Below are 23,797 nucleotides of genomic sequence, written 5' to 3' on the forward strand. Positions count from 1 at the left end.
ATATATATATATATATATATATATATATATATATATATATATATATATATATATATATATATATATATATATATATATATATATATATATTTTCTTCAGATGTAATATAGATTTAATGAGTTAATATGATATTAAACTCATTTGATTTACCGTTAGAACAAGAATATATAACCTCTAAAACATTAGAGATTACATAATTGTCATGTCGAACGAAGATAAATGATGTAGAACGATTCGCAGATTGATGATTATGCTCGAGGTACATAATGAGATGTTGAGGTGTGTGATGTTGAAACTTGGGTTGTTGATGGTACTATTGGTGCCGGTGATGTTGCTGAAGCTGGTAAGTTTTGCACCATGTTTTCTAAATTGATTATTTGAGCGCGAAGCTCGTTGACTTCTTCCATTATTCCGGGATGATTGTCGGTCAGAACGAACGGATGAATAAGGTTTAGAAATTTTGATAGAATATAATTGTGGTGAGATATTCGGGAAATGAGAGTGAAAATGGTGTTTCGAATTGGTTCACCGGTGAATGTTTCAGGTTCTTCGCCCAGAGGACAATATGGTGGATGAAAGGGATCGCTTCTTCTTGTCTCCAATGATAAAGTAGACTACGAACCCATCAGATGAATTGGGGATGGCTGATTGATTGATTCATTCTGGTGACACCGTTTTCGGAGCTTAGGTGAATATCCATGTCAGAATAGCTATTGGAATAACTATCGAAATATCTATCGAAATCTGAGGGACTCGAACTGGTTGAGGGATTCATCTCGTACGATCAGATGAAGGATTTTCGATAAGAAATAGATTATAGGATATAAATTAGTACCCTATAATACATAATTTACATATGCATATATAATACTAAAATCCCATAAGTTACGGAGGAATCTACGGAAGTTTTCAGGCAAAGGTAACAATAACAGATACGTTAAGATATGAATTTATCTATACACTGTCTATGCAATAGAGGCAGTAAGACATGTTTAGACTAAGAATGATAAGCAGGTAATTTCCTAAGGATGATAAGCAGATGATTTCTGACTAGAAATGATAAGCAAAACTTTTGACATGCAGACACGGTCGAAGTCCAGACTCACTAATGCATCTAAACAACTATCAGTTAGACACACTAATGCAAGACCTGGTTCGCTAAGACCACCGCTCTGATACCACATGAAGCATCATGTGGGGACAACCACTGTCCCACCCAGTGCCTTCCCAGCTAACCACCTGGTGACCACTGAGTGTACCTCAGATACTGATTTTAGGGCCAGCCTCTCGGCTACTGCCAACCCTCGTAATGGATCGCAAGGAGTAAGAGCCAATGTTTCGTCACATGTAACACTGTGAGAACCTCCTTTACGACAAACCCGCCACACATGGACGGCGTTATACCAGCTCTGATGCCACATGAAGCGACCCGTCCTAATCCATAAGGACGAATACAATAACATATGATTACATCGCGAGGTATTTGACCTTTATATGATACATTTTACAAACATTGCATTCGTTTTTAAAAGACAAACTTTCTTTACATCGAAAAATTGACGGCATGTATACCATTTCATAATATATCCAACTATAATTGTCTTAGTAATAATCTTGATGAACTCAACGACTCGAATACAACGTCTTTTGAATATGTCATGAATGACTCCAAGTAATATCTCTAAAATGAGCAAATGCACAGCGGAAGATTTCTTTCATACCTGAGAATAAACATGCTTTCAAGTGTCAACCAAAAAGGTTGGTGAGTTCATTAGTTTATCATAAATAATCATTTCATAATTTTAATAGACCACAAGATTTCATATTTCAATTTCTCATAAATATACGTCCCATGCATAGAGACAAAAATATCATTCATATGGATTGAACACCTGGTAACCGACATTAACAAGATGCATATAAGAATATCCCCTATCATTCCGGGAAATCCTTCGGACATGATAAAAATAACATCGAAGTATTAAAGCATCCGGTACTTTGGATGGGGTTCGTTAGGCCCAATAGATCTATCTTTAGGATTCGCGTCAATTAGTTGTGCACTAATTCTCAAAATTAGTGATGTTCCCTAATTCTTAGGCTACCAAGCAAAAAGGGGCATATTCGGCTTCGATCATTCAACCATATAATGTAGTTTCGATTACTTGTGTCTATTTCGTAAAACATTTATAAAAATTGCGCATGTATTCTCAGCCCAAAAATATAAAGGGTAAAAAGGCAAATGAAACTCACCATACTGTATTTTGTAGTAAAAATACATATAACGTCATTGAACAAGTATAGGGTTGGCCTCGAATTCACGAACCTATATCATTTATATATATTAATACCTATAATCGTAATGGAACAATTTCATATATTATAACTTATATTATATATATTTAATTTGTGTATATACATTTATAATGATTAATATTTATATAGTTATATTAATATATATTTAGTTATTATTATATTAAAAATAATTAATTTGTTATATATGAATATCTATATAAAAATGTTAATGTGATTAATACTTACGTATATGTAATATTACTAAAAGTATATTTTATTATACGAAATGTTTATTTGATAACATAATATTAATAAGAGTAATAATAGTAGTTTTTGATTATAATGATAATACTACTAATAATAATAACTATAAAAATAATGATTTTACAAATAATAATAATACTAATATTAATGTTAATAATATTAATTTGCATTATGATAGTGATAATAATAAGTAAACTTAACAATAATAATAATAATAATCCTAATTGTAACTAAAATCATAATAATAATAATAAATGATAATTACTACCTTAGTATTTATGATAATTTTAATAACACTGATAATTAATAACAATAATAACAATAATAATAATAATAATAATAATAATAATAATAATAATAATAATAATAATAATAATAATACAAGAAAACTACCTCAAAAGTCGCCCCAAAAAGAAATATAGTGACCCTGCCAGGGTTCGAACCCAAGGCCTCTCGATAACACAACAAACACACAAACCACTCCTCTGATTCAGCTTTTCTATTTAAAATTGTATACCATATATATTTAACCAGTTTCTTTCGGCCCAATTAAAATGGAAGCCCAACAATAGTTTGGATCTTGGCCCAAACAAAACAATAGTCCAAAACAAAATGGCCCGTTATACTGATTAATTGAGCCTGAAACTCAAAAGCAATTAACCAAGCCCAATTCTCATTAGATTTGTGAGTTAAGAAAAAAGGAACAGTAATAGTGTGACTGAAATTTTGAAAAGGAAATAGAAGAATCCAAGCGGTTGCAATAATTATTGATCACCAGTCGTGGCTAACCGGAATAGAACAACAGGAGGTCTTCGTTAAAATAGAAGATCGAAAGTTTGCTTGGATTTGAATTTACGTTCGAATAGAAACTTGTTATGTGTGTGTGATCATTATCAACGAATGATGCAGACTTCGGTGTTTCTTCATCATTATCTTAGCATTATCATCTTTATATCATCATACACATCGTCTAAACCATCATCATCATAATCAAGTTATCATCATCATCATTCGGTTACCCTCATTATCATCATTAGGATCATCATCAACACTTCACATTATCATCGACTTATTATAGAATCATAACATCATGATATTATCATCATCGAACTCATCATCAGTATCTCTTTTTAGATTTGGGTTTTGACCCAAGATAACGCACCAGTCCACAAACTAAGTTTGTCCAAATTTTGTTTTGTTACACGAAAAAAAAATTTCAAATAAATAAACGGAACAGCTCAAAAGTTTCTAACAAGTGGGGTTATTTTGTTCTCAAATGCTGGCCATCAAAAAGAAACAAAAGCATCCATAATAGTATCCATCGAATACTAGCAAGTGGATGGGTGGGGCTATTTACTTTGTATATGTTAGCCAAAAGAAACAGAAAAGGTAACGTGCAAAATAGATTAGAAAACTAATATAACTTGTAGACTGAATATCACTTGAACAAACTAGCGACATTTGTAGTTTAACGTTAGTGATGGTGGTGATTATGGGTGGTTCTTGACTTTTTCTAGAATTAGAAACAGAAAACACGGCTGTAACAATATTTGATGAAAGTTGATAGACTTTGGTGATCGTTGAAGTAGAAATAGAAGTACTGGTTGTTATGATCCAAACAGAAAAATTTGAGTGATGGATGTGCTTCGGTTATGGTGGTGAGGATTATAGTTATGATCTTGGGTTTTCAAAGGTGATAGGTTTAATGGTGGTGGAACATGGTGGCATTGAAGTAGAAGATGGTGGTGAAGTGGTGATGTGTTCAAAACAGTAGCAACAACAAAGTTATTCGAGCATCGTTTTGGTCAGCTTGGTGATTTGAGTTGTTTAGGATCGAACAAAAATGTTGAAAGGTGGTAACCGGTGGTCTTGGTGGTGATGTTTGTGGTTTATAATATTGTTGAGCAGTGGTGTAGTGGTGGCCGAAGGTTATGGCTCCGGTGGTGATCAAGTGAAGGGTGTCGACTTAGCAAAAGAAGTAGAGGAGAAGATGCAGTGGGTTTTTGTGATTACATGTAATTCATTCCTATATGTATATATTTTATAGAATATTGAGGTGGTAACCAATAAGCACACAACTTGTGTTAGTGAATTCATGAGCTGGAGAATTTAATAAGAGTGATATAATACTAAAACCAAATACAGTATCCATCTTAATTATCAATCATGTACAGTGGTCAATAGTAAAGATATCGATGTTTTGTAAGTTTATTACCGACAGTTTCATTAGGATATTATTTCGTACTCCGTCGTTAATCAGTGGCGGATAAAAGTGTTCAGAAAAATCCTATATTTTCACAGTAATTATTTATATTTATTTTGGTCATTATGGTATAAAATTTGCTCATTAATTATGAAATAAAAATTACATTAATTATTCACTCCCAACCCCAAGTAAAATATAAAAAGTTTTAAAATTTAACAAATAGCTCCTAAATACATTTTTACTAAGTCTATAATTTATAAAACCCATTTTCGGACCACCGTTTATTTTAAAATCACATAAGTTCGTTTCTAACTTGATTAATAACTATCAAAATGACAAACGAGTGCTACGAGCATTTATTAAATAAATTCTAAATCATATATATATATATATATATATATATATATATATATATATATATATATATATATATATATATATATATATATTCAATATACTTTTTATATGTATATATAAAGATTTATAGTAATATCATATATTATTTTATTTACACAAATGAATTAAATCATATAAGTTTCTATTTTAAATTTATATATATATTTAAATATATATATATATATATATATATATATATATATATATATATATATATATATATATATATATATATGTATTTATTTACAGATAGTGGTTCGTGAATCGTCGGGAATAGTCGAAGGTCAAATGAATTCATAACATAGTTCAAAATTTTTGAGACTCAACCTTACAGACTTTGCTTATCGTGTCGAAATCATATAAAGATTAATTTTAAATTTGGTCGGAAATTTCTGGGTCGTCACAGATGACTACATCACTAGAGGTTTAATCCTCAATGGTATGGCTGATTCCCTTTTTGATATTTACCAAAATGTTGAATCTGCTAAAGAACTATGGGACTGTTTAGAAACCAAGTATATGTCTGAGGATGCTTCTAGTAAAAAGATTTTTGTGAGTAATTTTAATAATTACAAGATGGTCAATTCTAGACCGGTCTTGGAACAATACAATGAGCTCATTCTTATACTTGGTCAATTCACACAACATAAAATGAATATGGATGAGTCTATTAAAGTCTCAAGCATAATTAATAAACAACCTCAATCTTGAAAAGAATTTAAACATTCTTTGAAACATAAGAAGGAGGAGTTAACTCTTGTTGAGTTGGGTAGTCATCTGCGTATTGAGGAATCCCTCAGGTTGCAGGATAATGACAAGCCAAAGAGCAGCGAAGTTGCTGGTACGTCTGTTGTCAATATGGTGGAACATAAAAAGTTCACTGGTAATAATGACAAAAAGGGCAAACGTAAACATCAAGGTTATATCAAGGCTAATCCGAATAAGAAGTCTAAATTAACTTGTTAGAAGTGTGGTAAAACTGGATACATGAAAAGGGATTGCAAGGTTATTTTTGGTAATAATAATGTCGATAGAACTCTAATTTTCAACTCATATTCATCATTCTTGTTGTAAAGAATGACGATCTCTATCAAATTTCACGACTATGATTTTCATGAACTCCTCTTTGTTTTGTCTATTGTGGCATAAACGCTCAAGGCTTTTAAATAAGCTCACTATCATTCATAACACATTTCATGTGTTCAGTTTACTGAAATGCTTGTATAGCACCATCATCCCATTTAAAAATAACCTAGTCAAATGACACTCTTGTTAATCCTTTAGATAATCTCCGCATTAATGATAAAATGCACTTCATAGAAGAACCTGTAGAAATTATGGTTCGTATGATTTAAACTCTTGAAACAAAACAATATTCTATCCGTTGGAATTCACGAAAGGCCCCGACCATACCTGCGAACGTGAAGACCAAACAAAACGTAAATATCCTTATCTATTTACGAACAACACCGATTGATGGCAACAACTAAATTTCGGGACGAAATTTCTTTTAACGGGTAGGTACTATGACAACCCGGAAATTTCTGACTAAATTTAAACCTAACTTTTATATGATTCCGACGATTCACGAACAATTTTATGTAAATATATATATATATATTAATTAAAAACGTTACGTGTTATAATAATTTCTATTATTTAAATGATTTTAAAATAAACTTTAAAATATAATTGATTTTGAAAAACTAAATATTAAATAAATATTTCAAATATATATTTCGAAATGAATATATATATATATATATATATATATATATATATATATATATATATATATATATATATATATATATATATATATATATATATTTCAATGTAATGAATTAGTAAAAAGAAAATAATACTTATCATGTAGTAAATGTAATAATAATAATAATAATAATAATAATAATAATAATAATAATAATAATAATAATAATAATAATAATAATAATAATAATAATAATAATAATAATAATAATAATAATAATGAGACTAAAAAGAATCCTAAACAAATACATCCCTATGTTGACTAAAAATAAATAAAAGAGTATAAACTAGTACATCCTTATGTTGACTAAAAATAAAATTATAAACTAGTATACATATAGTCAATTTTGGTACATAAAGTATGTATTTTTATATTGAAATTTTAGACTATAAATACTCATGAATGCAAGCATTAAACTTGCATCATTTCTCACACTTACAAAGTGTTTCTTTCTTTCTCTCCATTATCATCTTTGTTCTTACACTTCATTATTAGTATTCTTAATCAAGAATCAAACCACTAAAGGTAGTTATAAGCCTACTGAATTATAACATAATCAAACCACTAAAGGTAGTTATAAGCCTACTGAATTATAACATATTATTATTTATACATAAAATGCTACGACAAAGTCATGAGTGGGTCATTTCAAAACGAGTTTTATGAGCTGGATAAAGCTAAGGAAAGTATGGGTTATAGCTATGGAGGTTATGGGTATTGTTCGTGAGGTCAACCTAGCATTTGTAATGTCCGTTACATCTGCGTACTTTTTCCTGCAATATTGAGCCACAATATTGATACGTGAGTGATGTTTCCATTTTCAATTATTATTATTATTATTACTATCATTATTATCACCAAGGTTATAATCAAGATAACATGCACTATATATGAACCTCAACGCTACTTAAGGCCTAGGGTGATCGTTGGTACCACTATGGGACGCTTGTGGATTTCGAATGCCAAACTTAGATTTTGGTCAAGAAATCCTGGGCTAACCGGTAAAAATAGATCATTCAAGTGACTCGGCGGTGGCATAGATGTTTGGGTATGGTGCACAATATCAAACCTGACTATAGTAATCATACACTCACTAAGTGAACAATACTTAGTCACTTACACACTTAATAAGTGGTGGACTTATTAAGAACAACTCACTAGTATTCAACTCTAACTTACTAAACATGAAAACTTACTAAAAATGGAAACTTTCCATAACCTTTTCGAAAATGGAATTTCTTTCAGAAAACCATTATCATTGGTATAGTTACCATACTTATGTCTATTAGACAACATCTGATCGTACATTCTATCTCTAGGTTGAGATCCCGGTCACTTATTTCCATTCATTTCATTCCTTTCAAGGAATACTTCAACTACTATTTAAGGTGAGTTTTCATAGCTCCCTTTTTACATATATTTTTGGGCTGAGAATACATGCGCAACTTTTATAACTGTTTTATGAAATGAATACAAATACTAAAACTGATTTTTCGTGAGTTTATTTGATTCCCTTTTACTCTTTACATTTTTGGGCTGAGAATACATGCACAAATTTTATAACTGTTTTACACGCTAGACACAATTACCAACTGTTAAATTATGCTATACCCGGCTATGTCCGACTAAATTCCTAACCGACAAGTATAAACACAACTTGTCTTTGGGGCAAACTATGAACAACTTTTGGATCTACGTGATCTACTAATTGGTCCCTGCGAGACCAAGCTTATGAACAATTTTTGGATCTGCGAGATCTACTAATTGGTCCATGCGAGACCAAGCTTATGAACAACTTTTGGATCTACGTGATCTACTAATTGGTCCATGTGAGACCAAGCTTATGAACAACTTTTGGATCTGCGAGATCTACTAATTGGTCCCTGCGAGACCAAGCTTATGAACAAAAATCTTGTGGTCTAACACTATTACTGAAATCATTATTTATGACAAACCTATGAACTCACTCAACCTAGTGTTGACTTTTTAAGCATGTTTATTCTCATGTACTTAAATATTACTTCCGATGTATATCTACTGCTTTGATGATGATTGCTTGCCATGCTTGGAGTCATGCATTTCATATCATATCAATTAAAGACATTTAATGCATTGTTCATTATATACAATGTAATCTATTTATCTTCCGCTGCAAAACTCAATATAACGTCTCATATAGAGTCGTTCTCGTTTAATACAACTGTGATTTGATATATTTAGTGACGTTATTCTTCCAGGCCCTATCTGTAGGACGTCACAAAGTATCATTATTAACAATATCATTTTTAATAAAGTTATTATTAGTATTATTATTATTCTTAGTAAAACATTAATATCAAAACCATTATTTTTAAACAAATAAATATTTTGAATATAAAACATACTTATTTCACATACTACAATTATATTAATAAGCCATATAACTATATATAATGCATATTAACATTAGTTATATAAAAGCTTATATACAACAAATTAGGTATTTTTCAGATGTAGACATATTAATATAATTATATAAATAATAATCATTTTCAAATATATATACAAACTAAATAAATAATATATAAAGTTATAATATATGAAATTGTTTGATTACGAGTATATATATATATATATATATATATATATATATATATATATATATATATATATATATATATATATATATATATATATATATATATATATATGAATAATATAGGTTCGTGAATCCGAGGCCAATCCTGCATTGTCCAGTTTCGTCATATGTATTTTTACTACAAAATACAGTATTGTGAGTTTCATTTGCTCCCTTTTTAAATGCTTTTGCAATATATATTTTTGGGACTGAGAATACATGCGCTGCTTTATAAATGTTTGACGAAATAGACACAAGTACTTAAAATTACATTCTATGGCTGGATTATTAAACCGAATATGCCCCTTTTTAGTCTGGTAATCTAAGAATTAGGGAACCGATAACCTAATTGACGCGAATCCTAAAGATAGATCTATTGGGCCCAACAAGCCCCATCCAAAGTACCGGATGATTTAGTACTTCGAATTTATCATGTCCGAAGGGAGTCCCGGAATGATGGAGATATTCTATATGCATCTTGTTAAGGTCGGTTACCAGGTGTTCACCATATGAATGATTTTTATCTCTATGCAGTTTGTGAAATGCCTGATATGAGATGTATATTGAAACGAAAAATGAAATCTTGTGGTCTATTAAAATTATGGAAATGATTGATTATTATAAACCTATGAACTCACCAACCTTTTGGTTGACACTTTAAAGCATGTTTATTCTCAAGTATGAAAGAAATCTTCCGCTGTGCATTTGCTCATTTTAAGGATATTACTTGGAGTCATTCATGACATATTTCAAAAGACGTTGCATTCGAGTCGTTAAGTTCATCAAGATTATTATAAAGTCATTTATAGTTTGGATATATTATGAAATGGTATGCATGCCGTCAACTTTCGATGTAATGAAAGTTTGTCTTTTTAAAAACGAATGCAATGTTTGTAAAATGTATCATATAGAGGTCAAGTACCTCGCAATGAAATCAACTATTGTGAATCGTTTATAATCGATATGGACTTCGTCCAGATGGGTTAGGACGGGTCATTATAGTTTAAACAACCAAAACTCAAAAGGTCGGAATATATTTAATAATTCAAATAAGAATTATTATGTTTCATATATATATCTGAGGCTTATTTTGTGCAGGATGATGATGTCGCGTGGTGGGTTGACTCGGGAGCTACCACCCACGTATGCAAGGATAGATTTTGGTTCAAGACTTACGAGTTCGTGACTGATGGATCAATTCTTCATATGGGAAATGAGTCAACAGCCTCTGTTCATGGACGTGGAAGTGTGGATTTGTGTTTTAGTTCTGAAAAAACTATTTGTTTGTTTGATGTTTTGTATGTACCACAAATAAGGAAAAATTTGGTTTCCAGTAGTGTGTTAAATTGCTGTGGTTATAAACAAGTGATTGAATCTGATAAGTTTGTTTTGTCAAAACATGGTATGTTTGTTGGTTTTGGTTATTTATGCAATAGAATGTTCAGACTTAACATTAATCACTTGAATGTTAATTTTGCTTTTATACCTACTTCTAGCATAAATAATTCTACACTTTGACATGCTAGACTAGGACATGTACACTTTAAAAGAATGCAAGATATGTCTAAAGATGGATTAATATCGACCTTTGACATGAACAATGAAAAGTGTAAAACGTGTATGTTAACAAAGATCACTAAGAAACCATTTCAAAATGTACATCGTGATACTGAAATTTTGGAATTAATACATAGTGATTTATGTGATTTGCATGCTACTTCTACTTTAGGGAACAAGAAATATTTTGTGACTTTTATTGATGATGCTTCTAGATTTTGCTATGTTTATATGTTACATACTAAGGATGAAGCATTAGATAAATTTAAAATATTTAAAACTGAAGTAGAATTACAACAAAAGGCTTTGATTAAAAGACTTAGAACGGACAGGGGAGGAGAATACATTGACCAATCGTATTTTCAATCCGTTGGTATTATCCATGAGACCACAGCTCCTTATACTCCACAACAAAATGGTATATCTGAAAGGAAGAATAGGGTCCTCAAGAAAATGGTTAATTCCATGTTATCCTATTCGGGTTTAAGTGAAGGATTTTGGGGGGAAGCTATGTTAACAGCTTGTTATTTACTTAATAGAGTTTCTAACAAAAGAAACGGGATTACACCTTATGAACTTTGGAATAAAAGGAAACCTAACTTGAATTATCTTTGGGTATAGGGTTGTAGGGCGGTCGTAAGACTGCCTGATCCCAAGAAGAAAAGTTTAGGTGAAAGAGGTATAGATTGCATATTTGTTGGATATTTTGAACATTCCAAGGCATATAGGTTCTATGTAATAGAGCCTAATGAGTTTGTCTCAATCAATTCTGTGATTGATTCAAGGGATGCAATCTTTGATGAAAATCGATTTTCATCTATACATAGACCAAAGAATATGATTCCAAGTAACAATGGAATCAACAAGGATTGTAATGATGAAGTCTCTGAAAAGGCTGTTGATCAGTCACTTGAGCTTCGGAAAAGCAAAAGAGAAAGGAAACCTAAATCATTTTGACCAGATTTTCAAATATACTTAGTTGAAGGTTCCAGGGATGATGTTTCTACCCAATATTCGTATTGTTTCAATGTTAATGATGATCCCAAAATATATAATGAAGCAATGAGGTCTCAGGATGTTGCATTCTGGAAAGAGGCAATTAATGATGAGATGGATTCCATCATGGGCAATAACACTTGGGTATTAGCTGATCTACCTCCTGGTTGCAAACTTTTAGGTTGCAAATGGATCTTCAAAAAGAAGATGAAGGTGGATGGAACTATTGAAAAGTTCAAGGCAAGGTTAGTCATTCAAGGCTTTAGACAAAAGTCTAAAATTGACTATTTTGATACTTATGCTCCTGTGGCACGTATCACTACCATTAGACTGCTGATTGCTTTGGCTACAATTCACAATCTGGTTATTCACCAGATGGATGTGAAGACAACATTCTTGAATGGTGATTTGGATGAGGAGGTTTATATGAACCAACCTCTGGGCTTTGTCATGCCAGGAAATGAAGGCAAGTTGTGCAAACTTATGAAGTCCTTATATGGTTTGAAACAAGCACCTAAGAAATGGCATCAGAAGTTTGATGAAGTGATTTTATCTAGTGGTTTTAAATTAAACCAAGCAGATAAATGTGTATATAGTAAATTTGATGATTCTGGTAAAGGAGTTATAATTTGTCTATATGTTGATGACATGTTAATCTTTGGGACTGACCAAAGTCAGGTTGATTTAACAAAAGAATTTTTGTCATCAAAATTCTCTACGAAAGATATGGGGGAGGCTGACGTTATCCTTGACATTAGGATCAAACGTGAAAGCAAAGGAATTTCGATTTGTCAATCTCATTATATTGAGAAGGTGTTGAAAAAGTTCAATTGCTTTGAATGTACTCCTGTGAGTACCCCTGTGGATCCAAGTGAGAAGTTTATGCCTAATCAAGGTGAAGCTGTATCACAACTTGAGTATTCTCAGGTGATTGGCTGTTTGATGTACGCCATGACTTGTACAAGGCCGGATATTGCTTTTGCAGTGGAAAAACTGAGTAGATATACTAGTAATTCTAGTACTCATCACTGGCAAGCAATTAGGCGGGTACTGAAGTACTTGAAGAAAACTATGGACTATAGTTTATCTTACAATGAGTTTCCTTCGGTAATAGAAGGATATTCTGATGCGAGTTGGATAACTAATATTGAAGATCATTCTTCAACGAGTGGTTGGGTGTTCTTGCTTGGGGGAGGTGCTGTTTCATGGGCTTCTAAGAAGTAGACATGTATTACCAACTCAACGATGGAATCTGAGTTTGTTGCTTTAGCTGCTGCTGGTAAAGAAGCGGAATGGCTTAGAAACTTGATCCATGAGATACCATTATGGCCTAAACCTATAGCATCCATGTATATTCATTGTGATAGTGCTGCGACATTGGGAAAGGCTTATAGCCAGATGTACAATGGAAAGTCTAGACACTTAGGTGTCAGACATAGCATGATTCGTGAACTTATCATGAATGGGGTGATTTCTATAGTGTTCGTGAGGTCACAACAGAATTTAGCTGATCAATTGACGAAGGGATTGGCAAGAGACTTGGTTGACAAGTCTGCTATGGGGATGAGTTTAAAGTCCACATAAATTTCTAATTTTAAGATACCCAATTCCCTTCTGATGAAAATCGGAAGCTGAATTCAATGTGGAAGGCTTATACTTAGAAATTTGGAGTACATAAATTTTATATCATCCCAAGGTAAGGTATGTACTCGGACCTGCTAAAGGTGAGGTTGAAGTCTAGCTTCTTAATAGTTCATTTGAAAAAGTGCATGAGCAGGTGCATGACTGAAATGAAGTACCTGTGTGAATGTGAAGTTTTGCCACTTTAACAAAGCTTGAACTTTTGCTTTAGATACATTCATGAAATGATATGGACACATGGCTTGTAAAGTGTCAGCATAGCTTTAGAGTATTTGAAAACTTATGTGTATATTATTTTCAGTTATTCAAATGGGTTGAAGGGTTCAATTCTTAGAACACCCCGATTCTCAAATATTTGGAATGTGTAATGTACTAAGGTGAAAATTCAATCTTCAATATATTTTCATTTATGCATGAGTTTTTGTTTTAATTTGTTTAATTCTCATTAAACGAATTGCACTAAATTGGGGAGGATTGTTGAAAATTTAGTGTAATTGAGGAATTTAATCTACACTTGTAAATGGGCTAGGAGGTACGGAGTGTACACCCATTAAGTGATAGATTACCCGGACTCGAAAGTGGTTTTCCATTATCACAAATTTGAGTGATTACGGAAGTATTATTCCTGCACCCACTTTTGCTGTTAAAAAATTGGTGAAACATCTAAATCGTGGAGTAGGTGAAACATCTTCATCGTGGAGTTAGTGAAACATCTCTATCGTGGAGTTAGTGAAACATCTCTATCGTGGAGTAGGTGAAACATCTCCATCGTGGAATAATACTTGTTTTTGGGTGCCTATAAATATGGACTATCATTCATGAGAATAAATACACAAAAAACAAACACCTTAATACTCTTATGCAAAAGAGTTCTTGTTTACTGCCAATAACAAGAACTAATCTCTGTCTTATCCCAAAGTGATATTCGTGTAACCCAGGCAATAAGGGTCGAATAATTACTTTCGGAAAGTGATACCACGATTCAGTGATTTATCCGGCTATCGATTATTTTACCCTACACGAATTTTTTTAATAAAACCTCCAACAGTCTCGATAATTTTACGGGTCTTGTTAGAGAGCATCTTAGTCCTACTCATTTACTTTGGGGGTGGTGGTGAGCATTGATAGTGAAAAAGGCGTACACGTAACAGTTCAAAATATCAACATTGATATCGATATACAAGAACATATATGCTAATAAGACAGCGACAAGCAGTGGCGACTTTAGGTGAAGCGAAGCGGGGTCCCGTGACACCACTAATTTTTCAAAAATTATCATAATTTTTTTATTTTTTACGTATAGGACACCACTAAATATAATAATAGGATCCCATAAATTTTTAGAGATTATAGTTTAATAGTTTGGACTACTAAAGTGTTTGAAATTAACCCACTTATAATATGATTTCTATAGTATGAGCCATTAAATATATTAAATACTCGTATAAAAATAAACAAACTTTTCCAATTCTAATTCCTTTTGACTTCTTTCTACATCACATTTTTTTTTACGGTTCTATCATTAATCCTTCATCCTAGGGATGTCAATAGATAGGATATGGATCGGGTGAGGATGTGAAGCCATATCCATATCCATTTAGTTTTTGTTTATCCATATCCATATCCATTTAAATTTAGTTCATCAATCTATATCCATATTTAGTGGATTAAGCGGATAAACGAATATTTATTGGATATTTAAGAAATCTTACAATATGTTCAAATATGTAATGAAAATAAAAGCGTAATATAACATGACATAATTTACAATTCTTCCACCAGAACGTGTAATGTTTGTTTAAGAATAAACAATATTTGTTAGATTTACTATCAAACATATATTATGACAAATTACGTGTAATATTTATGTTGAGATATACACGTTTTATTGTGAATACTCATGGTGAATGCATTATATGGTTGCAAGTAAGATGTATGTGTAACGGTATATATATTTGTAATAGTTATTGTATATGAATTCCTAATCTCATCACTCATAACTACCTAACTTATTCCTTTTAAAAAAGTAAGGAGAAACTGCAATTTTGGAGCTAATGTTAATATTATGCGATTCATATTAATAATAGGTCATAAAATTGCAATTTAAAATTGCTACTGTAATATTGTTACTGTATAGATTATTGACTAAAATAATATTTTAAAATTGCTACTGTATAGGCCATTGCTACTTTAAAATTGATACTGCATGTGCCATTAATTGCTAAACAACCTTATATTTTGCGAGTATTATTCAAATTTTTGTTTGTGTTTTGGGCGCGACCCGACCCGACCCGACCCGATTTGACCAGACACATTTAATATTTTGTGCAAGAAAGTTATCAAATAAATTTTTGGAACCCCATTGGATTTTGATCTTAGAATCGCCACTGGCGACAAGTTGTGCATGTGTTAATTTTTGCTAAAATGGTCAACGTAGCTTTGCCGCTAATACTATATATGTCAAATTATGATCTATTACCTGGAACCATCGTCATGCCCGTGCGTTGAGTCTTTGTTCACACCATTAACAAAATTACAAATTCCTATTTATTTAAATAATAAATAATTAAAAACTTTGAGTACCAGAGCTTGAACTGTTTTTTTCCTATATGTTGACCAGAATATTACTCTTATTATTTAAAGACAAAATTACTAATATAGTCCTTGTAGTTTGTCCAAAATTTTTTATTTGATCCCTGTAGTTTTATACAAGGTCAATACCTATGGTTTGCAAATCTTGCTAATTAGTCCGGACCGGCTCGCGTGTTGCGGCGGGGGCTTTCGGCCTGCGTATTCATATTTAACGTAGCGTTGTGTATTTACAGAGGGAAACACGGCCCATGTGGTAAGTGCCGTTTTGAATGTCGTTGTGTTAAGCTTTTTTGAAAAAGTATCCGTTTCGAACGTAGTTAGTTTTGTTTTGTTCAATAAATTTTTTCGAGTGTAACGTTGTTGTCGAAAAAATTTAACTCGCGGCGAACAGAAAGATACGGGCTGTCGTTGTGTTTAGCATTTTTTAAAAAGTGTCCGTTTCGCGTATAGTTAGTCCCATTGGGTTCGCAAGATTTTTTCGAGTTGAACGGTGGTCTCGAAAAAATTTAACTCGCGCCGAGCGAGAAGATAGGGCCCGTTATAAATTTGGGTGGAATTAATTTCTTTTATTTTAATAAAATTATATATTTACACTTTTTACCCCTAAAAAATTGTAAACTTGAGGGACCGTTGCGTAAATATAGCCGAAGTTGAGGGTTCGCTTGTAATGTGAGCGCAAACTCAAAACGACAGTCCGATATAACTGAAACGACAGAAAAGGCCACGCCTTTTAGTATCAAAACTCAAAGGGATCAAAACTCAAAAGGATCCCAATTTATTTTTCAAACTAATTATACACGATTTAGTGGTGTTTACCTTGAAAAGACTATTAATCTTGAATATATATGGGTTATGTAGTTAAATTTAGTGATATCATATACAATTAAAAGAGTATTATGTGATAAAAATTTCTAAATTTGCAGCGTTACCGGACCCACTTCTTATGAAGTAGATACGCCACTGAATGACAACAACAACAACATCGCTAGATTCGTCACCACTATCACCATAACGATTTTTGAAGTGGTTGTGTTTGGATATGTTCTTCTATTCTCACCGCAGACAATTATTGTTTCGATTTGGATTTATTTTAGATATGAATAATTAGCGACAAAGTATTTCATTTGGAAGGAATTCGTGAGATTATGTTTTGTTTCTGCAATTTGGTTTGTCTCAACGCCATTGCTTCAGACCCTAGAAACTAGTGATGGTTCAAGATGAAGAGGAAAGGTAATTGACTAAATTACCCTCATGTGAATGACACATGCCAAAATTTAACGGATTTTTTCAACAACTGACAGTACGAGAGAAAATTGTGTATAGCATAGGGACTATTCTAGTCGGAGAAAAATCACAACGACCAAACCAGTAATTTGGACAAACTAAAAGGACTATCTTAGTTTTTTCATTTATAAAAGAGCATATTGAAGGCAATGAAATTGTAGGCTGTAATTATACAAAACGTGCTAATGTGTTCAATGTTGTAATTCTTATAGTGCTAATGTGTCGTTCATATTATTTAGAACGAACATAGTTTCTCTAGAGATCGTTATGATCTGTTCAATGTTGCTCCACCGGAACCTCGGTTCTTTTATATATATACATATTAATATTTTTGCCAAATATATATATATATATATATATATATATATATATATATATATATATATATATATATATATATATATATATATATATATATATATATATATATATACAAAACGTGCATTTGTGCAATTATGAATTATGTTTTGTTTTAAGTTTTATCTCTTTCCTAAAGAACACAAACTTTATATGGAGTAATCGATGTCATTGGATGGTCATATTTTATGAAGTATTCATTGAATTCGATTGCTTACTAACTTATTATCGATATTTAGAAGTGTGGAAATGATCGTTGTATTCACGAAATTATCATGTATAATGTCGGTTAAATAAAATAGTTTTTATAATGTACATGTACGCTTCACGGTATATAATTAATTAAGTCTAATCAGCGGCGGATCTAAGAATCGTAATCACTGGTAGCACTAGTTAAAAACTCAAAATAATATACACTATCCAATAGTATCATTAGTTGAAAGCCTATTTTTTTTTGCGTATTTTAGTAGTAGCTGTGTTACCACTGGTTTAAAGTAAATCCGCCATGAGTCTATTACTTATTATTTCACTTTAATCTAATATTATTTTTTAGTCAAGAAGGCGATCGTAACAATCAAGGCTACTTCTGAAAGAACCGATGTACCGACAGGATCATACATTTTCGAACACATCGAGTTGTCGAAACACCACTATCTACCAGAAAATATATTGATATTTAAAAAAAATTATAAATTTATTAAAAGTATCTCCTTAACCTAACGGGGAGATGATTCTAACACACCCTTTTTATCCTCACACACCTATTTTAACCTTTTACTCTTCTAATAATACTCCATTTCTTTAAATTGGTGTGTGAGGATCAAAAAAGTGTGTGTGAGAATCATCCCCTAACGTAAGTTACTAGAGTAAAACCCTTAATAAAATAAACGTGCAAAATGATTTTTTGAAATTGTATTTATATAATGACAAATCAGTGCTAGTCAACTTGGCTGGCTAGTATTTGGCTGCGGCTGATGGACCCTCATCACTCCAATTTGCCCCTTTTTGTCATCTTCCTCTACCCTTCATTCCACCCTTATTTAAGCCTTCATTCCCTTCCCATTCATGTCAACATACTTAATACTCAACTCTATCTGTTATAACTACTAAAGCACGAAAATTTATAATAAAAAAAATGGTCAGAGCTCCATGTTGTGAAAAGATGGGTTTGAAGAAAGGCCCATGGACACATGATGAAGATACAATACTAATCAACTACATTAACCTTCACGGTCATCCGAATTGGCGCGTTCTTCCTAAACTAGCCGGTATATTACAAAAAACATGATCATTGAAAGGTACTTGAGTTTAATGATCAATGATAGTTTCAAGAACGAATCTTTTTTGTGTTTGTGTTTGTGTTGATCTTTTAGGCTTGCTAAGGTGTGGAAAAAGTTGTAGGCTAAGATGGACTAATTACTTGAAACCGGATATTAAAAGGGGTAACTTTAGTAGGGAAGAAGAAGAAATGATCAAACAATTACACACGGTTATGGGAAATAGGTACGTGCGTGTATATATAAACAAATACTCCGTAATTCTTTCAAGTAAGATTAAGGGACTGTTTACTTTTTTTTTTGTATTAAGTCATGTTTTCACATGTGGTGTCTGATTTTATGTATTGTAGAAACAAACTATTTTTTAGATTAAGTGACAAAAAAGAATAAGTTTACTTACTATATTAAGAGCTCTACATATATATATTATTAAGTGGAAAATAAACAAGTCTTAAAACTTATAACTTCGTATATTTATTTTTCTGATCTTGTATGTTACATAAATTGTAGATGGTCAGCTATTGCAGCAAGACTACCGGGAAGAACGGATAACGAGATTAAAAATGTATGGCATACACATTTAAAGAAGCGCGCAAACTCAAACCTTAATTCCAAATCCTTGAAATCTCTAAAAAAAGTTGAACAACTAATTGTTGAAGATGATAAAGAAGAAAGTGGCCGATTATCACCATTTGATACAAATTCAAGCAGTCAAGAGAGTTACAGTGAGATTGATTCGCCACAACCTTCTAGTGCTAGTTATAATTCTTCAACGCCTACAAGTCCAAATAATTATGATGAAACTTTGAGCATTGATGACATGGATGATGAATTTTGGTCGGAAGTATTTTCAGGTGAGGATTTCGACGAGTTACCGGTGGGCCATGAAAACATTGGTCAACTTCCAAGTGGATGTGGGTACGAGTCAAATTTGCACGATGACGTGGACTTTTGGTTCAACATGTTCACAAGAGGAGTCGATTTGTCACAAATTTAAAAGCCGACAAAGATGTTTGTCACATTTTCGTTTTTTTTATTTACAAATTAATTCTAACATCTTAATTGTAATTTGGGTGCAAAGACACCGTTATACTTGTTACAAAAACTAACAGTGTTCTTGCCTTATTTAATCTCTGATCATAGTCCTGCTATAGTTAGCATTACTAGGGGTGTGAATGCTATCAAAAAGTCTTTTAGGTTTATGAATTACATTGCCTATAAGGATGAGTTCTTGGATGTTGTTAAAGAGGTTTGGGATCAAGCGATTAGTGTTATGCTATGTTTAGAGTGGTAAAGAAGTTAAAGTACTTAAAGAAGGGGTTGAAAAGGTTGAACTGGAAGAATGGTAATCTGCATGATAATGTTAATTTGTTGAAGTCTAAACTCAAAGGGATTCAAAAGGAGATTGATGATAACCCTTTTGATCCTATTCTTAGGGATAGAGCTAAAATTTGTCTTGAGGAATATGAGAGTGCTAAGGTTGATGAATTTAGATTGATGCAGCATAAATCTAAACTGGACTGGCTTACTCATGGTGATAGGAACACAAAATTTTTCCATAGTGTGCTCAAGAGTAGGCAACAGAGGAGTAGAGTGGATAGTATATGTGATGATTTTGGCATGAGATATTATGATGATCAAGTAGCTGAGCAATTTGTGTTGCATTTTAAGAACTTTTTGGGGAATGGGTCAAATGTGTCACCTTTTGAAGAATTGGGTGATATATTTACTAAAAAGATCCCTGCAGATGTTGCTAGTAGCATGGTTATGGAGGTGTCTGATGCTGAGATCAAACATGCCATTTTTGATATTGATATTAATAAAGCCTCTGGCCCAGATGGCTACTCTTGTTTTTTTCAAAAAACTTGGCCTATTATTGGAAATGAGGTATGCACTGCTGTAAGAGAATTCTTTGTGACAGGAAAATTACTTGGTGAACTTAATGCAACTCTAATTGCCCTTATTCCCAAGATAGCCACCCCTAATAAGGTATCTGACTTTAGGCCTATTGCATGTTGCAATGTGTTGTATAAATGTATTAGTAAAATACTCACTGAAAGGATCAAAGTTGGGTTAGATTTGGTGGTCAACCATAGTCAAACTGCTTTTATTCCAGGAAGGAGTATACAAGATAATATCATGATCACCCAAGAGCTATTGAAAGGATATAATAGGGTGAATGGTCCTAAAAGGTGCACAATGAAGATTGATATACAAAAAGCTTATGATACAGTCAATTGGAAATTTCTGGAAAAGGTGTTGATCAAATTTGGATTCCATGAACAAATGGTAAAGTGGATAATGACGTCTGTAACAACCACCAGGTTTTCAATTTGTGTGAATGGGGGTATCCATGGCTTTTTCAAAGGTGGTAGGAGTTTGAGACAAGGGGATCCAATCTCTCCTTGTCTATTTACCCTTATCATGGATGTCTTTAGTCTTATAGTGACTAATAAGATAAACAAATCTCCACAGTTTAAATTTCATCATGGCTGTAAAAGAATGAAGCTTTCACACATGTGTTTTGCAGATGATTTGCTGGTTATGTGTTATGGGGATGCTGCCTCTGTTGCTGTGTTAAAAGATGCTTTAGATTCATTTAGTCAAGTGTCTGGCCTGTATCCTAATCTTGGAAAAAGTACTATTTTCTTTGGTAGTGTCCCATTTGTTACTAGACAGAAGATCCTTCGGGTTATGCCTTTTAATGTTGGGAAATTTCCAATGAGGTATCTAGGCATCCCTTTGTTAGCTAAAAAGTTAAGTATAACTGATTGTAAGAGCTTAGTTGACAAAGTGAAAGAGAAGGTTAATAACTGGAGAAATAGGAAGCTTTCATATGCAGGGAGATTACTTTTGATCAATTCTGTTTTAAATTCTATGCATATATATTGGGCTTCTGTTTTTATGTTGCCTAATATGGTGCTAAAAGATATAGAAAAGGTGCTTAAGAGCTTCCTGTGGTGTCAAGGGGGTAGTATAAAGGGGAAAGCTAAACTGTCTTGGAAAACTGTATGCTCACCTAAGAATCAAGGGGGTTTAGGTATTAAGCCCATGAAAAAATGGAATGAAATATTGTTATTGAAACAGCTATGTAAAATTATTGAAAAGAAAGACTCTTTATGGTATAGTTGGGTGAACTTGGTAAAATTAAAAGGAAGAAGTATTTGGGATATCAAGTGTGAGCAACAGGATAGCTGGAATTGGAAGCAATTATTACTTTTAAGAGAAAGAGTGAAAAAGCATGTGTTTTATGAAGTTGGAAATGGTATTGGTACTAATATCTGGTTTGATAAATGGCATGTGTTGGGTCCATTAAATGCAGTTATTTCAAGAAGGGATAGATATAATGCTAGATTCAAGGACAGTTGTACAGTGACTGAGTATATCCATTCTTATGGAACTAATTGGCCTGAAGAGTGGTTAGCTTATTATAATTTCCTGAACCAGATCCAGTTACCTATTTTGCTTGATAAGATGGATGAGGTGAAATGGGTAAGAAAAGATAACAGTAGAGTTAAATATTCTACTAAGCAGATTTGGATTGATCTTAGTGCTAATAATCCTAGTAAAGTGTGGTTTCATGTCATTTGGTTCAAGCAGAATATCCCTAAACATGCTTTCATCCTTTGGTTAGTCATGTGGGATAGATTGACCACTCATGATAGAATGCTTAAGTGGCAGCCCAATACCAAGTTTAATTGTCAGTTCTGTCAAGGAGGGCCTGATTCTGTTAAGCATCTTTTCTTTGAGTGCAGCTATTCAAGGTCAGTATGGGAGGATATGAAACTTAAGATCTTATTTAGAGGTCTTTCTTTTAGAATTGGTGAAATCGTGATTACTATGTCAAGATATCCATTTAAACAGCAAACCTGGAGCATAATTACTAGAATTGTTATTGCTGCAGCTGTGTATTTTATTTGGAATGAGAGGAATAATAGAATTTTTAAGGGCAAAAAAAGAACTGAGCAGGAACTTTTTGCTGAAGCTCAAGAGTATATAAGGGTCAAATTGTTGACTCTTAAAGTCAAAAGGTCACTTGCAGTTGTAAAAGCTGAGCAAATTTGGAATATAAAATGGAAGTGAGGTTGTTGGTTGGGTGTTGTGGCTTAGTGTTAGCGCGTCATGCAAGATGGGACGGCTTGATCTAAGTTGCATTGTGTTTTGGTGCCATAATGGGTTTATGGTTCCTTTTGTTTTAATGTTTGGTTGGTTTGGTTTGTTTTAGCCTTGTATTGTTGGGTGAGGCTATCCCCTGCCCTGTATGTTTTTTTTTTAATTTGTGTTAATAAAATTTTCCTGGTTTGCCTTAAAAAAAAAAATCAGTGTTGTTATTCAAAAGTGATTTTATACCATAATTACATGTGCCGAACAATTACATGTGCCGAACAAGTACGGATTAACTTAAATTCACATAAATTACAATAACTTAAATCAAACAAAGATCCAATTTCTCCTGTTAAAACTAAAGTCGTTAACAAACAATAATCTAAACTATAAACAACAGATGTTGTCTTCACACTCACAAAACCAAAACTAATTAAATAAAC

At 32.4% G+C, this 23,797-nt stretch overlaps 1 protein-coding gene across 1 annotated transcript; it reads left to right on the plus strand.

Moving 5' to 3' along the window:
• The first annotated feature begins 19,108 nt into the window (after window positions 1-19,108).
• LOC139873411 (transcription factor MYB14-like) lies at window positions 19,109-20,281 on the plus strand. The gene is made up of 3 exons (XM_071861341.1): window positions 19,109-19,241; window positions 19,347-19,476; window positions 19,761-20,281. The coding sequence occupies exons 1-3, from the start codon at window positions 19,109-19,111 to the stop codon at window positions 20,245-20,247; spliced, it is 750 nt and encodes a 249-aa protein (XP_071717442.1). The 3' UTR covers window positions 20,248-20,281.
• Window positions 20,282-23,797: the final 3,516 nt, after the last annotated feature.

Source organism: Rutidosis leptorrhynchoides, chromosome 10, assembly GCF_046630445.1.
Source record: "Rutidosis leptorrhynchoides isolate AG116_Rl617_1_P2 chromosome 10, CSIRO_AGI_Rlap_v1, whole genome shotgun sequence".
Lineage (NCBI taxonomy): Eukaryota > Viridiplantae > Streptophyta > Magnoliopsida > Asterales > Asteraceae > Rutidosis > Rutidosis leptorrhynchoides.